The sequence below is a fragment of the Xyrauchen texanus genome, chromosome 5 (assembly GCF_025860055.1).
Source record: "Xyrauchen texanus isolate HMW12.3.18 chromosome 5, RBS_HiC_50CHRs, whole genome shotgun sequence".
Taxonomy (NCBI): Eukaryota; Metazoa; Chordata; class Actinopteri; order Cypriniformes; family Catostomidae; genus Xyrauchen; species Xyrauchen texanus.
Window position 1 is genome coordinate 21,986,524 of NC_068280.1, and position 17,698 is coordinate 22,004,221.

General features: G+C 40.7%; 1 protein-coding gene across 1 annotated transcript in view; it reads right to left on the reverse strand.

Moving 5' to 3' along the window:
- Nucleotides 1-17,698, reverse strand: part of nlgn4xa (neuroligin 4 X-linked a) — a 126,823-nt gene that overhangs the window by 82,261 nt on the left and 26,864 nt on the right. Inside the window, exon 3 of the mRNA XM_052127631.1 lies at nucleotides 12,331-12,483. Within this exon, the coding sequence (XP_051983591.1) occupies nucleotides 12,331-12,483 (153 nt within the window). The remainder of the gene's footprint in view (nucleotides 1-12,330; nucleotides 12,484-17,698) is intronic.

Consider the following 17,698-nt stretch of genomic DNA (forward strand, 5'->3'; position numbering starts at 1 on the left):
AGAGGGCGTGTAACATTTACCAACACTTACCAATGTTTGACCAATCAGTTCAAATAGTGGTAAGTTATTAGCATTTTTTAATGGACAATAAACATTACCAATATTAAACCAAGGTGGAAAACCAAAACTCGCCAAGGTTGGACCGCTGCAAGCATTACTATGTGCTGTGGGGTATAGATTGGGTTTTTCAATTTGTTAAAGAGTAATCTTGTCAACCATAAAATAGCAGTACCCACATTGATTAGGATATCTATATATATATATATATATACAAAAAATCTTAAACCTGCCTTACTAAAAAGGCAACAGAACTCAACAGAATGTTCAACTGCACAAACTGAGAGTTAAAGTTTGGACTTAAATTAAATATATTTTAATTACCAAAATCAAAGCTGTTGAAGGCAAACATGTTCTGAATGTTTCTATTGTATATCACATGAATATGGACAGTTATTCAGATGTGGTTTTCATTTGCTCTATAATGATTGACATGGACAAACATATGCAGAGCAAAAGTTAAATTTACATCAAGAGATATGTTTTTTAAAATGTGTTTCTATATTTTTTAAAGATGTTCTACAACTTGTTTTGGAACCTTAACAGACCAAGTCAAGCAGAGATGTTCAGCTCAGAAGCTGGTGCTGGTTGACGTAAAATATAATCTGTAATTTGTAGATGGTCCCTTAGAGATCATTGCCCCATAGAGATCAATGCTTTTGTCCACTTTAAAAAAAAACATTGATTTCAAGAGACAATATGAATAATTTACTATACCATCTTCTTGCACCCACCGTTAGAAAACTATCGAGAGAAGAAATCTGAATATGTGAATATGAAACCAACTTTACCGCAGTGAGGATTACTTTAAGTTTTATGCTGTTTGTTTGCTCTCTGTTTGTTTCATGAAATAATAAGCAATAATGATAACATACAAACATGATATTGTCGTGTTTTCTTCATGAAACACAAACAGATGGCATGTCGTTACTTACAGAAGATAATCTCGAATAAAACCAGCTCCAAAATAACGTAACAAGGTTTAGAATAATCCTCATAGAGAGAGACACAAGATTTATTTGCAAAACTAGTCTAGCTGTAACTGGCACAAACTGTGTAAGTTCACGCACACTGCTGCTTGAGGCTGTCCGAGTCCCTGCCACAAGGAAAGAAGCCACAGGCAATCAGATATTCTCAGCCGCAAGCAAATATACTGTAACTGTATTTCATTATGGGCAAGATAATATTATTTACATTTTCCTGGTTATCGGCCAGTAATATATTGGCTGCGATATAGTATCAGGCATCTCTAATTGTTATGAATTTTGGATCGTGTCATGACATCTGCCAGATGCGTCCGGTGTGGTACCCCCTTTAACCCCGCCACATTCACTTTACCAAAGGCGTGTTAAGAAATATGTTTCAAAGATGGTGCGACAGTACACAGAGAGCATGATATTTTTTATGGCTAAGTTTTATATTATAGACTGTATAGATAACGCCTTTGAAACCACACTATTGGATGTTTGACCACCTAAACAAACATATTAGTTTATGGGAAAATAACAAAAAAATATTTTTTGTAACTAGCTGGATGTAGTTTGCAGGCAGGGCCGTTGCTGGCCAATTTGATGCTCCGCGATCGTCTCACTGTGGTGAGGCGCGCTGTGAAAGTGCAAGCATGAGGCCCCCCCTAGGGAGTTGGTGCAATACGCAGAATTAGGGAGCGGCGGGACTGCTTGCATGTAAGAGCTCCCATTAACAACACCCACAAGTTCCAGTGCACTTAAACCAATAACAGTGCACTTGCAACAAATGATGAAAATAAAACAATTAAGCTTCCCTAAATTGCTCATGTCAAGGTCATGTTGTTGCTTGTTGCATGTCTTTCCCTCTTATGTCTCACTATCTTTCTTCCTCTTGAATTTTTCCTTTGATCTCTCTCGATGCAATTGAAATTTCAAGATTTAATGCTCTATGCAATTACATACCCCATTCCGTGTCACTGCTACACCATGGTTCAAAACAAAAACAAGCAGTATAAACAACATTAGCATCTGCACAATGAGTGCAGGGTAAAGACTTCCGCACTCCCCTGGCAAAGCAGCACAAAATGGGGTAAGTATGAGTGTATACAGGCCCTGAACCAGCCGGAGTGCCATCAGCCAGATCCATATTAACCCTTTGCCCTCCTGTACCCCAGCACACTGTATCCCGGAGTGACAAGCTGTCATCCATAGCATTTCAGACAGTGTTCATAAGATTAACCAATCAACACATTGAAGTATCCTTTTCTCACAGGGATCAGACCATCTGCAGTTATGGAGAAAACAAGGATAGATCTTTCCAGTAAACCTGGTTCATGAACAAGTTCAACTCTGCGGTCAAATTGAGCTTCATCATTCTGTTCTGGAGATATGATGGTGCCAGACAGTGCATATTTGAGATATGAGTTAGATGACAGGAGGAGGTATGTTTTCTGATAGCTGCAGGTTTGTAAACATAGCTGCACTACAATGGCAAAACACAGTATCTAAGTCAAAACCAAACCTGAGAAAAATAGCTTTCTGCTTTTATAGCCAAATGAGTTGTTCATACATACTTGATAATGTACTGATTAGATGCACAGGAAGTAATTTTTATACCTAAACAGTGACAAATTATTTGATGCATGACCCCAACAATGCAGATACTTTGGTCTGCCTTTGTCTTACCTCAAATAAATGTACATTTGCATTAGTTCTCTCTATTTTCTGGAATCTGACAGAGCATAGTTGAGCAAAACCAGTCACAGGACAGATCATAGTCCAAGAAACCCAATTAAGAAACCCCAAGTAACTGATTACAGCCTAAAATGAATGTTACAGCTTTTTGCACAGCAGGATTTCCTTTTTCCTTTTTTTTCATGCAGTTCCTGATATTTATTGTCTTTGTCTGTTGTCAGTTATGTGTACCGTTCTTCATCATTTGTATATCTGTAAGATATAAACCTTTAAAAAAACACTGTGTACTTGGGATAAAAAAGGATTTAAGCCAAACATTTCTGAAAAATAAGATTGTTGAAGTAGGAATTATAAAGTTAATAGTATCTTGATGCTCTGATCTTTTGTTAGCTTTTGAACTATGTATATATTTTTTTCCTTTCCACAAATAGATGAAACATGATTAAAGAAACATTTCTCCACCCATTAAAACAATGGCCTAAAGAGTATTTTGACAATGGTGACCTTTACAAGATGAACTAAACATAACCAGCTTTAACAGAACTTTAAAAGGGCAGAATTGGGACGAATATTACAGTCTGTATTTTTTAAAGGTCCTCGAGACAAAAACTATTGTAAAAGCTAAACGTTTATCAGCTGTGACTAAAACCAAAAGCTGCATTTAATTAATATAGTATAATTTTTATCAGTTTTCAGCAATAATTAAAACAAATTTGCAGCAAACTTATTTTATGTTGGAAATATTTACATGCTTCAAGGTAATAAATTACAAAATGAAGGAATTTCAACATGTGGCTCTTAAGGTAGCCTTCCTTATCAGAGCTGGCAGACACTCTCACAGGGCCACAATGATTCAAAATGTCTGAATAAATGCTACAAGATGGCTAGCATCATCCAGAAAGGATTTTGCTCATTTATATAAATCCTAGAGGTTTTTGTTTCTAAAAGCCATCAGAGGTGTGTGTGCACATGTTAAAAGGAAATATCAATGGGGACTTTATCTGTCTTTAATTAGGCTTTGTTTTTAGTCTTTTTCACCCCGCCTTGGGAAACAGTGCCAACAGAGGAAGCTTGTTTGCTTTTTGTTTGTGTGTTCTGATTGTAATAGGAAGACGTTAATCGCACAGCGCTGTGTGTGCTTCATGTGTCACGCTATTAAGACCCCTCAGGCAGTCACCTCAACTACTCACCCTAAACCTCACTTTCATCCTTATGTATCCAGCCTGTTCTTCTCATGTCTAAAAATATTTTTTGGGACTTTTGCCATTAGAGAGATGACAGGAAATGTTTGGTAGAAGGAACAGGACTGGCTCTTTCTAAGTACCATGGATTACAAGTATGGTGACATGACATCAGATGATTATCGATTGTTTTTCAGATATAAATAGGGCAACCCGTTGCACAGTAGTCTTTGTCTTTTCTCAACACAGGGTCAATTGAAGAGGGTCGCACAACAGACATGTCTGGAGGACGACATAGTATATTCTAAAACTTAAAACCAATAACTTCCTATGAAGATACATACACAGTGCAGCTTTGATGTCTCTCTAGGCTGCTCAAAAAAATTGCCTCGGAGTGAAACTCATAGTTTTCCATTCAATCTGACACAAATCATTATCAAAGGACAACGATTATTAACTATAGACATCAGTGTATGACATATTGTGTATATTTCAGTTACAAGTATGTCTTTTTGTGGTTTTACAGCTTGAGTGAAACCTCTTCAAAGGTACATACAGAGAAACTTCATAATAACTTCAATTCATTCAGTTTGTGCAGTTAAACAAGTTTCATACACTAACCTGCAAACTCATCAACACCGCTTTCATTCTTGAAGTAGTTCAACAGTCAGAACAGGAAATTAACGTCTGGTTTTATTTAATCTTTTTATTTTTATTTTTGCACTACAAAGGCCTTTTTGTGAAAGGTCCATGCATTAGAAGTCAGAAGACACTTAAGTTAATTTATGAATTGCTGTCTATCTGAACCAAAGAAATAAAAGCAAACTCTCTGTAGCCTACCATATTGAATTACATAGCATCATATTTTTCCCATTGCATCGCATTGTGTTGAATCGAATCAAAATTGGATTGCGCTGCATTGTAATAGGGGTGAATCGTATCGTATCGCATCGGTAGCTGCTTCATATGTATCTTTATTGTATCGCATCGTTGGCTATGCATCGAGATGCGTATCGCATCGACCTCAGTTATGGAGATGCATATCCCTAATATATTATGACATGCCTACTATCTATCTATGTAACTATTTAAGTATCTATCTATCTATCTATCTATCTATCTATCTATCTATCTATCTATCTATCTATCTATCTGTCTGTCTGTCTGTCTGTCTGTCTGTCTGTCTGTCTGTCTGTCTGTCTGTCTGCCTGCCTGCCTGCCTGCCTGCCTGCCTGCCTGTCTGCCTGCCTCCTGCCTTTACCCAACATCACCTCTCCTTTCTCTCTTTTTGTGTGAAAGAATGAAAAGTCATTAGAACTACCATGAGACAACAACAAACAACTCTGCCTTTTGGCTGCTGAGCACAACACGCACATACCCACAGACATCAAAAAACATTCTCACTGTTATTATTGCACCATAATAATGCTCAGCTGGACCCTTTTTTCCCAGAGTTCGATGACATATATATTTTCATTTAGACGAGAGTAAATCTAACAATTTTCTTTCTCTGTTAATGTACATTAGTTAATGCACTTGTATATCACTAAACTTTGTTTTATATGGCATTAATACAAATTAAACAAATACACACAAATACAGCAAACTAGTCAACACTGGTACAATGGAGTTTATGGCCTCACTAAACATCATTACCTGAATTGGCTTTAGTATCATCCCCATGATTATTGATCAAATATAAATTCCATAAAAATTAAAAGCCAAAAGGGTAATTGTTTTAACGTTTTATTTTTAATTAGGATATCTCTTCAATTATGAGGGTCAGTATGATTCTGTGTTTTAATTGCTATATTTAGCTAAATTAAATGCTATGGTCTCTCCTTTACCTGGATATGCCAGATATACTGTCACCCCTGCTATTGTTAACTTCCAAATTTCCAGAAAGGGTCCATTGCTTAAAACCCAAAAGAGCCCTCTTTTATATATATAAAGTGCTTAGAAAGCACTACTAAGAGAGTATATATTTCTGCAAAGAGTATATTTTCCTCTATTAGAGCAGCATATTGATGTGAACGTCTTTTTGAAGATGCCTTTCCGTCTTTGTGTGATTCCTGGATGCGATCGTTATCTTGCCGATCACACTGAGGCGGCATTCGTGGATGGTTCGTGTTCTCATTGCGAGAACATAACCATGACAACGTTGCAGTTGTGGCTATCCATCTTCCGGGGGAAAGCCACTCCATCAGCCCCCCGCACTGCACCTTCTACCTACTGGTATGACGCTGGCTCAGCTCACACTGGAGGCTATTTGGGGACTTCAATATGCGTGGTCTCTCCACATTATTCCCCGCGGACCTCCCGTACCCCAGCACACCCGTCTGCCCCAATCGAGTTCCGAGATGAGACCAGCTCACCTCCCGGCCAGCTTAACATCTCTTTCAGGGCTTGCGAGCAGGATGAGTCCTCGATCACTGGTGCTGTCAGATTCTTAGGACTCAATTGGGCTGACACCTTCTGGTCTGCCCACCCAGTCTGAAGCTGATGCAGAGCTGACCGCCATGATTGCCCGGGCTGCCGTGAGTGTTGGATTGGACGAGAACCCTCCATTCTCCCCTGAGCCCTTGCGGCTAGATGAATGGTTCCTGGGTTCGGGGCGCCGCTCACGGCCACGCCATCCTGGTCCCTTTCATCCCGGAAGTGCACGACGAACTGATGAGATTGTGGAGTTCACCATTTGCTGCACGAAACCGACTTTCCGCTCTCACTACCCTCGATGGTGGGATGGCCCACGGGTACGCGGAGGTCCCTCAGTTGGATAATGCAGACGCCCGGCAGGATCGTCCGGCGCTCCCCTCCAGGGTCAGTATCACTATGTAGTTTCTGGCAACCAAAGCCTACAGTGCTGCTGGAGAGGCCACCTCCACCCTGCATGCCATAGCCCTCCTGCAAGTACACCAGTCCAAGGAATCTGATGCCCCTACAAGGTCCTTAAAGGCTCCTAAGTGCCCCTGAGATGGACAACTACGTCCATGGAGCTGGTACCCAGACCACTCCATCTCATGGTGGAGGGCCAGGAGGAAAATCCTTTGTTTCCTTTTTGTTTTGTTTTGTCACACCCCGAACGGGCTGCAGTACCCACATTATCTAAAAAAAGAGCGGTTTCCTCACTCAGTGGGTCATATAATCGGTGTTTATGACAGCCGTTGTCACGGTGGCCAGACACCGAGCACTAGCCTTCACGTGCCCGGCTGTGCCACACCCACAACAATGGCCAGCCGGTTGTGACGAGTCTCGAGGACAACCCAAGAGGCCCTCCTCCTCAGTTGCTAACCCGCCCTATGCCGGGTACGCGGAGCAAGGTAAGTGCTTTGATGTTCCCCTCAGCGCAGCCACCTCGGGACAAAGCAACGGTCCTTGACATGGTGTTACCTGCTCCCCCCTCCGCGAGGCCCCACCCCCAGGAACGTCAGATGCGATCGTCCCCTTAGTGCCTTTCACCCGGAGCTTGGACGTGTGGCTAGTGCTTTCCAACCCGCTGCGGTGGCTGGCAAGGACCATTCGACTCAGCTACATGATTCAGTTCGCCAAGCGCTGGTCAAAGCGAGAGTTGTTGTGTGCACACAGGGACCTGGTGCTAACGCACCTCAGCCATCTAGGGCTTTGGGTCAACTGGGAAAAGAGCAAGCTCTTCCAGGTTCAGATCATCTCTTTTCTCGCCTATGTCAATATCCATGATATCGTGCCTCACAAGCAACTATGTGCAGTCGGTGCTGAACTGCCTGAAGTCATTCAGGCTGAGGACAGCGGTTCCACTGAAACACTTTCAGAGGCTCCTGGGGCATATGGTATCCTCGGCAGCAGTCACGCCACTCAGTTCGATGCATAAGAGACCGCTTCAGCACTGGCTTCAGACTCAAGTCCCGAGATGGGCATGGCGCCGTGGCACAAACCGTGTAGTTATCACACCAGTCTGCCACCACTTATTCAGCCCTTGGACAGACCTCATTTTTTGCGGGCAGGAGTCCCCCTACAGCAGGTGTCTAGATGCGTCGTGATCACCACAGATGCCTCCAAGATGGGCTGGGGCTCTGTGTGCAACGGGCATGCATTTGCTGTCTCCTGGACAGGACCATGGCTGTGTTGGCACATCAACTGCCTAGAGTTGCTGGCTGTACTGCTCACCCTACAGAGACTATTGCTGTTGATCTGGGGCAAGCATGTGTCCTCGCATGTCGCACCTCGCCCGTCATCTCTTCCTCTGGAGTCAGCAGCGGCTGAGGTTGCTGCAGGCCACTCACAACCCGGCCAGTCTCAACGCCACAGCAGACGTGCTGTCGCAGCAGGTGACGCTCAGCGGAGAGTGGAGACTACACACCCAGGTGGTCCAGCTGATTTGGAGTCAATTCAGCAAAGCACAGGTGGACCTGTTTGCTTCCTGGGAATCCTTCCACTGCCTGCTCTGGTATTCCCTGGCAGGAGCCCCCCTCGGGACAGACGTGCTGGCACATATCTGGGCCAGGGGGCTGCACAAATACACGTTCCCCCCATTGTGCGAGGTCAGGGAGGATGAGGAACCCTCAGGTTGTGACAAACTACATGACATCTTTTGAGGCATTGGTGGAGGTTATGTGCAGACTGATAATATTTTGCATGCAGCAGCTTTCTTGCACCTGCATCGGCAGTTCAGGAAACACGGTTCAGATGTTGAGGTGCTTTTCTATAGGGATCCCTAGTGTCACTACATTGACACAATGTTGAGTGAATGATAGAAGGGGAATGTCTCTCCCTGATGGATGGTGCGAGACGTTGTCTCCCTCTTGCCACAATGCTGTACTAGCCGCTGAATTGGCCGGGACCTTGTCTCGGCTCCTCAGCACAAAACCTGAATGAGTGGCCGCATTCCAGCTCCTTTTATACCCGTATGTCCGGGGGAGTGGAATGTAAATTCCACTCGCCAATTCTAATTGGCCTTTTCTCAAAAATTAGAGGTGTTTGGGGCTCTCAAGAGCGACCCCTAGTGTCACTACATCGACACAACTTCTCATTCCCTCTATAAGGGAACAGAGGTTACAACAGTTACTGAGACGTTTCCTTTTCTCCATGAAGCCCATTCTGCCTTCCTCCCCTGGGCTGAGCATGTTTTTTGCCCTGCTATGAAGCTTCCACTCTCAGGCTTATGGGAGACCAAAGGTGCCTTCCAGGCTGTGGCGTGAGACAAATACTGACAGAGTCAGAAGTGAACAGGATAAAGACTTAGATGAGATTTGCCAACTGCATAGGGGTCTATTAGCTTAATCCACTGATGACTGAGAGGGTGATTTGAGGAGGTTTTTATATGCCATGTTTGATAAAAGCCAGTGTGTTCTGATTCTGCAAGACTTGTGTGGTTACATTTTATGGTTACAGACTCCGAGAAGCAGCTTTGTGGTGTGTTTGCCCTGAGGTTCTCTTTAATGCAACCTGAGATCAGTAATACAAAGTGCATAGATCTGATCGCATAAATACCACATAACAGGGCTCCAGACGAACATATGAGAGCAAGTTCTACAGATGCTGGGACCAGCATCTAATTTGGTAGCACCAGTGAGGGTGAGGTGCCAACATAGTCTCATGACAACTAGTAATAATTTGTACAAGAAGGCGAATCGTAAGTTATTGTACAATGCAGCTTGCACAAAAAAATTACTTTTTCCTATTGATATCGTGGTTAGGTTTAGAGATTATTATTACAACTTGTAATGAGACCTGGTTAGAGGGGCCTTTAAAATTCAAGATTTACAGTAAGAAACCATTAACAAAACTGATTTTATTAATGTATTGCACCAATTCATGTAATTAACAATAAAATTGCATATTTTACCCAAAAGAAATGCACATTTGAAAGCAATATTGAGAACATGCAGTTGTAAATGTTGCAACTTAAACCAAATTTATATTGGGCTAAATAAAAATATTCAGAGAGTAGTTAAACTGAGACCGACTCTTTTTCTTTCATCAGGCTTTTAATTATTGAAGCACAGTACTGTTGGTATTTCTAAAGTCAATCAAAGGCAGGGATTGTTTTATAATAATTTTTTATTCAATCACAGGAGATAATTGTTTTTAGAACTATAGAACAGAACAGACTTTACACAGGAGGAAAATTAATAGCTTGGTCCATATTTAATGAAAGTCCAGGTTTCAAAGCTCCTGATTCTATTTGTACTTGCCCTATTAACTATTGTTCATACATAGCATAGATTAAGTTATTGTAATACAACAATGGAGACCATATATATATATATATATATATATATATATACAGTATATATACAGTATATATATATGCAGTATGGAGCCTGCATAATATAAATGAAGAAATGGACACATGCTTCTGTATTATAAAGTGCATCAGTAGTCTGCTCACAGCACAAGACAGATAGCGAGAGAGAGAGAGAGAGAGAGAGAGAGAGAGTCATGTGCCAGTAACACATCTCAGTTCATTCTAACAGCTTCCAACGTATCATCGGCAGGCCACATGTGTCTCACTGCAGATGGTGCAATTACTATGAAAGCATGGAATACACACACACACACACACACACACACACACACACACACACACACACACACACACACACACACACACAGTGACATACATTCAAACAGAAAAACACATTTCTCTTACACTAATTTCATACACACACACAGGCCCATGTAGCCAATACAATACACCCATTGAACATTATTATTATGGAACACCCATGTAATCTTAATCGCAATAGGTTATCACACTAACAACCATGTTATCTATGCCACATTATCACTGTATCTATCTCAACTGAATCTTTGTACGTCAGCCACTATTTTTTCCTCTTTAACTAGCCAATTCCAAAGAGAAATCCATCATTTTCTGTGAATGGTATTTTCACACCAGAATGCTCCTCTTACTCCGCAAATCAGTGACCATGTTTATCAAAAGCTTGATAAAGCCATTACAACACCATGTTTAAAAACAGCCGAGAAGAAAATCTGTCTAACTGGTGGATGACTGGGCATGGGCCAACTCAACAGCAACCTGTGCAGTGTTCACAAACACATACACAAATGCTGTCACTAAGATACCTCTGAGGTGTAAAAAAATTATTTTATGGTGGAGAAAGAGCTCTCATTTTCTGGGGAGGGGGCACAAAGGGAACACAATCCTGCAATTTAATATACATGGGAATGTGTCCCAATCACACTTTACTCTCCATTTAGGGCAGCACTTTTCACTGCCACCGTGCTTCAAACAGTTCTCTGTAAAGACTAGGCGAATTGAAGACAACCATACAGTTTATACTATCTCCATATCCTTCGTGCTGTCAGGCTGAGAAGCAGAAACACATTAACAAAGGCCTCTATCCTTGTGTGTCCTCTCTCGCTGTTGCTCTCTCTGCCAATCTCCTTCCTCCCTCCAACTCCAGTCTTTTACCCGCAATGCACACTTTTCCAGTTTACCTTTTCCCCCTGGCTCATACACTCCTAAATATAGCCAGCTTCACAGCGTGCAGTAGCCGATAATGAATGGTAAGAGCAGCAGAAGTGGAAGACTGAATAAAACTAAGATGTAATTTTAATATTTACCCATGGTAGCCAACCAAAAAAGTAATACACTGAGAAATTTAAACTGAAATGAATTGTACATCAAATTGAGGCATAACTTTACCAAAATGAACGGTGATAGAATGGTTTATGTAAGTCAAGGTAAACTGTAAAAGGTTATTAGAGAGCACAAATCCAGGGTTGTAGCAACTTTTATTAAAAACTTGTAAGAAATTTCTAAAATTGCCACCTCAGTTTTTGGTACACAATCATTATATTTGATTTTTTTTTAAGTAGTAAACTTGGCCACATTATGAAGAAAAGGAAATTGTAAAACGACTGCTTATGATGTAGTTTTTTCATGATGTGCAAATGGTAATACCACTTTGGCAAATGCCCCTTTACCAATGTTTGCATACATACAGTATATACATATATGTGTGTATATACAGTATATTGGTAACATTTTGCAAGTTTTTAATATATACTGTATAATATATATATGGTTCAAACTAGATCAACTGATTTAACTAGAACGTTTAGAGCTTTCGAATAGTATACCATATGAGTGTATCCTTGGCAACAGACATTTAGTACTGAGTCATATTCACATTTATAAAATTTTTTGGGGTTTCAATTTAACCAGGACTGACAATGATAAATGTATTACATGAAATTCCAGCTCTTCTTTGTTTCATTCAGAGCAACATCGTCATTTTAAATCCTGTGACCTTTAACAATACGACTCGTTCCTCCTTCAGCCATTGCAAGATCATGAGTCCCTTTAGTAAATGTGTGCATGTTTATTGCATCAGTAGTAGGCTAGACATAAATTATGAGGTCATTAAGATCTCCCTGTTATCAAAACCATCCAGCATACCATTCAATGAAAAATAGTGACTTACCCAGCACCCCCAGCCTGTAGTTCAGGGTCACCACAATGACGTTTCCGTAGCTGGCCAGAATGCTGCCGTCAATCATGTTGCCTGTACCTTCCATGTAGGACCCACCGTGGATGTATACCATAACAGGCCTCAGCCCGTTTTCATCATGGATGTCTGTAGAAAGAAAAAGCAACAATTAACTGAACATACAGGAAACTGATGGTCCTTGATCACAGCATATGGCCCTTGATTTCCATTGGATGATATTACAAGTAATTTATTTCTTAAAACTCATAATAACCTGTCAAAAGTTCTGGTGGATGTTCTCTATAAATACACATCAGTAGAGGATATTATGCCCCACTCAAAGAAGAAAACCAGGGCACTATCTGAATTTAAATTGCTCATTTACACTATTACCATGCTAGTTACCATGCCCACCTCACATAGATCCACCTTAAGATGTAACTAATGCAAGAGGAAGTACATAGTTGTTGTACAAGATGAGATGGTTATTTGTAGGGCTCTCGTGTTCTGATCAAAGCCCCTGATTTGTAAATGTGTAGGAGGCTGATTAAAAAACAAGAGACATGGAGCCATAGGATGGGAAGAATCTTTGAGAGCATTTCACAATTTACAGACAGGCTTAACAGACTATAGATTGTACAAATAAGACATCAAATGGTCCTGAACAGGACAGCTAATGTAGATGCATATAGGGCCCCTGTGTTAAATCACAATTGTATTCAGCATCTCTAGATGACTGCTCTTACTACTTAGGTTGAACAGCGAATGTACACGAACATATCAAGTTACAGACATCTTTAACAAAGAGGCTTTTTTTCTAGGGTGAATAATCCTTCAATAATCCTTAATTGCCCTGCTGAAAAGTCCATCTTAGAACAGCATGCGTCTCCATGGTTTATACTGTTTATTGCTGGTTTGGTGCTGAAAAAATGCAAAAAATGATGAACAACAATAAATAAACCAAGGGAGAGTTGCCGATTAAAAAATCTGGAGTGGTGGTGGTGTAGTGGTCTAAGCACATAACTGGTAATCTGGTAATCAGAAGGACCCTGGTTCAAGCCCCATAGCCACCAACATTGTGTCCTTGAGCAAGGCACTTAACTCCAGGTTGCTCTGGGGGGATTGTCCCTGTAATAAGTGCACTGTAAGTTGCTTTGTATAAAAAGCGTCTGCCAAATGCATAAATGTAAAATGTAAATGTAAATAGTTGAGATGCCCCATGGGGACACCAGCACTTCAGCATCCCATGCAGTAGATCAGCTATTTCCTGTCAACCAGGTAAGTGTTTGTACTTTATGGATTGCAATGATGGTGAAATGGGGGGAATATATACTAATATTTCATCAAGCTTCTTCAAAATGTCTGATTGAATGAGAGCTTATAGCAGGGATTATGACATTCAGCATGTATGAGTGTGTCTGTCTGTCTTTGTGTTTATCTCTGTGAGCATATTCACTGTAAACAGTTTCTTCTCAGTTGAAGTGGTATGTCTTCATTAGAAATGCCCTTGCTGGCTTCTCAGTCTGGAGTGGAGTTCAGCAGGGGGACGGCATGAGACCCTGAATAATTGGTTTTCACATCACTGTACTTTGATTATTAGTTTCTGTTGCATGTGCCTTCATTAACAGCAGTGAGGTGGCTCATAAACACACACACAAACACACACACACATCCTCACACACAGAATGGTCTGCTGCAGAGTTGGCATAATCCTCCAGCGCCTGTGGGCAGGCGAGCAGAATTAAAGGCAAGTCTGTGTATCGTCCTCCCCCGCAAAAGAAAACAGAGTGAAGGGGAGAGAGTGAAACAAAGGGAGAGAGAGAGGGAGAGAGTGAGAGAGAAAAAGAAAGAGAGGGAGAAGTAGAAAACAACCCGACGTGACAGGTGATTAATCTCGGTCGGGTTCTGAGTGGGTGCCAGGCAGCGCACTAATGTGAATGCATCTTTTTTGCAGCTCTTTGCTGGTGTACAACTTTCAGCGTCGCACAGCTTTTATTGCACTGGACCGTCAGCAAGGCCACAACCTCCTGTCCAACACTCCGCCTCTCAGCCAGCTAAACTAATAGCTGCACAAGGGCTTCTGGCTTAGTAGAGATGTTACACAAGCTTTGGGCTGATGTTTCACTCCTTTAAACTGGTCTAGGATGAGCTTTGCTGACCCAAAATTAACTACCATTACTACCACACTGACAATAAAATCTTCATACAACATGATTACCCAGTAGGCACTAGTTACATACTGATACTGGTGAGATTAAATGGTTTAATATTTAAAAGCTTTGCAAAGGCAAAAACCAAGTAAATACACATTTAGTCAAAACTGAGTTATGACTCAAATCGTGTCTTTTTGAATATAGTCACTTTCACATATACAGCCTTTTCCGATAAATGAATGCCATTTTTACATTTAGAGGTCATGTGTGAACAGGACCCATTGGGAAATACCGGTAAATCAGCTCTGGCAATTTCCTGTAATGAGAAGTAGTAACATTACTGTTTTGATGCTATGAGTGAACAAAACTGTATGAGCATGTACAAGGTTGGGGCAGGCTGACATAAGAAGTCTGCTTTGAGCCAATCACAAATTTCTTATGGAGATGATACAATTACTCTGGGCTGTTTAATGCCTGTGACTAGCAAATGTTATTTACTTTTTTATCAAACTGGACAGATAGTGCTTAGGCTACAGGAAATAGTAATTTAGTTACTAATGACAAAATAAGTAGCTTCCTTTGGGAATGAGGTGTAGACAGGACCAAAAGCCAGATGATCACAGAATGTAATGGGCATTTTGGTTCTGATGTTTGAATGGTAGCAAAAAGGATACAAGGCGGTAAGCTTTAGCATGTGTGAATAGCAGATGTGGCACATTAACCAGAATTGGAAATCAAGAAATTTTTACTGCATTTTACTATTTAATGTGTTTCATGTGTGAAAGTGACTTATGATTTGCCCTGTGACAAATAGGTTTGGTCAACTATGCTCAAATTCAAGATAACAGAATGTGAATATGGAAGTAACTACAATATTCATCCTTAAACATTTCTCAGCTCTCAGTCAGCCATGTTTCTCAGTTTCAGTGTTGGTTTAGTTACTGCGTTTTACTTTGGAAGGGAGTGGAACTTTCCAGAAACACATTAAGAGAATAGAATAGTGTCATGAATGTGTCAAGCTTCGATGCAGATGCAGATGCACATTTCTAGGCTCATCACAGCAAAACCCACAGACATAGGCTACGTTCACATTGCAGCTTAATGTGACCCAAATCTTATTTTCTGCACAAATCTGATTTTGTTTTTTGTAAGGTTGTTCACATGACATTTTAAATGTAGCCCGTATCAGATACTGGTCTGAACAGCAAACTGACCCATGAACCATCTTGATGGATAAAGTATTTTCAAATAAAGTAATTTGCCTTCATATTGTGCAATTTAATTATCAGACTTTAATATTACTTAAGAGTGAAACACACTATAAAATCGAAGGAAAGCAGAAAAAACAGCATAATATACTGTTTATGTAAGGTAAGAAGAGTTGTTATAAATAATTATTTCAGACTTCCATTAACTTGCTTGTATTCACATTTTGATACAGTTTGAGAAATATAAAAACTGTGTTTTCTGTGTGAATGACACGAGCAAAGACCACTGTTACATAAATTCATCTCTGTATCCTTTCATGCATATTTTTTTTTTTACAATCTTTCCAAATGAATCGCTGTACCCATCGGCAGAGCCTATAATTGTATTTTCTTTCTTTAAGAAACAAATTAATTCATTAACTAGAAAATATATGACTAACAATTTCAAGTTTAAAAAAATAGCACATATGCTGGAAATAATGTGTACAAATGATAAATGTTGAATTAGACTGATCTTGCCAATTCCAAAGAGATCTGGTTGTTCACACTAAATGCACACTGGAAAAAATCATATATGTAGGACTATTCAATTTATTTCCACATATGAAAGTGTCTCAGATCAGATTTTTCACGTGTATGAAAAAACAAAAAACTAATTTGGGACACATTTAACTGCAGTGTGAGCGTAATCATTTACAAAATGGCAGAACATCCACACATTGTATTCTGAGTGTGCCAAATCTCAGTTTGAATTGCACTGGCAAACATTTTGGCTCTTGGGCAATGCTAAAGGGGCCAGAGTCAGATGTCCACTCTATCCCCATCCTGTAAGTCGCCAGAGCATCAGCAGCTTAAATGGTCCATTTCTCGTTTTGTCTGTGGCATTGCGCTGTGAAAAGGAGAGATAGGAAAAGAGGATGAGAACATGAGAGACAGAAAGAAAGTGAAACGAAAAGATAGATAGAGAGCAAGAGTGTCAAAGATATAGAGAGAAAGGGAAGGGAGAGAGAAAGGAAAGCAAGAGCGAGTGAGTTGGGGTGACTCTGCAGTGCGCACACACCCTGGACATTCATCATTGCCAGGACAGGCCGAGGAGGATAATATATTCCTTCATGTGCTGCACAGCACAGCACACATTACTCATCTTTATACAGAGCAAGGAAGAGAGAGAGAGAGAGAGAGAGAGAGAGAGAGAGAGAGAGAGTAAAAGATCTGAATTCTTCATTAGACTCAACAGATCTTATAAAGTGTTAGTAGGGGAGGAAGACGTTAATGACCATGCAGTGCACTTGACATGTTTCCTCTGTACATTGCTGAGCTGCTCAGCTGATCTGTTCAGCTGTAACACAGATTGTTATTCATAGTAATGCAGCGTTGCCAAAACATGGCTATAATACATAATTAAGGGCAATTGCATGACGATTATTAGTCAGACTTAAGCCCAACATCAAGACGAAGTCAAATGCGGCTTCTGGATACAAGCTGTACATGTACTGCTACTGGGACTTATATGTAAGCATTCAACATCAACCTTTAATAAAGCTGTTACAGAAATGCCGTAGTTCCCCATTCAGAACCCATGTTAAACAATTAAGGCATGGTTGACAAGTGATATTCTTTCATTCGTTAGTTTCCAAATGAAAGATCTTTCTCTCTCTGTACAGGCTCAAGTCTTAAGAGCATCATCCTTTCAAAGGGACTACAGAGGAAGAGAACAGTTCTCCTTTTCATATCTATACATTTCAAAGGTCTTTCTGAGTTAGATTTAAAGGTGGAAGGAAATTGCAGAGGCTGCTGCATTGCTGTAGGGTGATTTTGCCTGGGGAGTCTTATGGCATAGGTACAACCTCAAGGGAGCCAGGGAGAGTAATTCATTGCCACTGCAGATGTTCACACAGACAGAGTGCATCGATCCTGCCCTCCTGAAAACACCATCACGTCTCTTCAGCACAAGGAGCGCTTGGTAGATGTACTTAAAGAGACATATGACTGTTTGCTTTT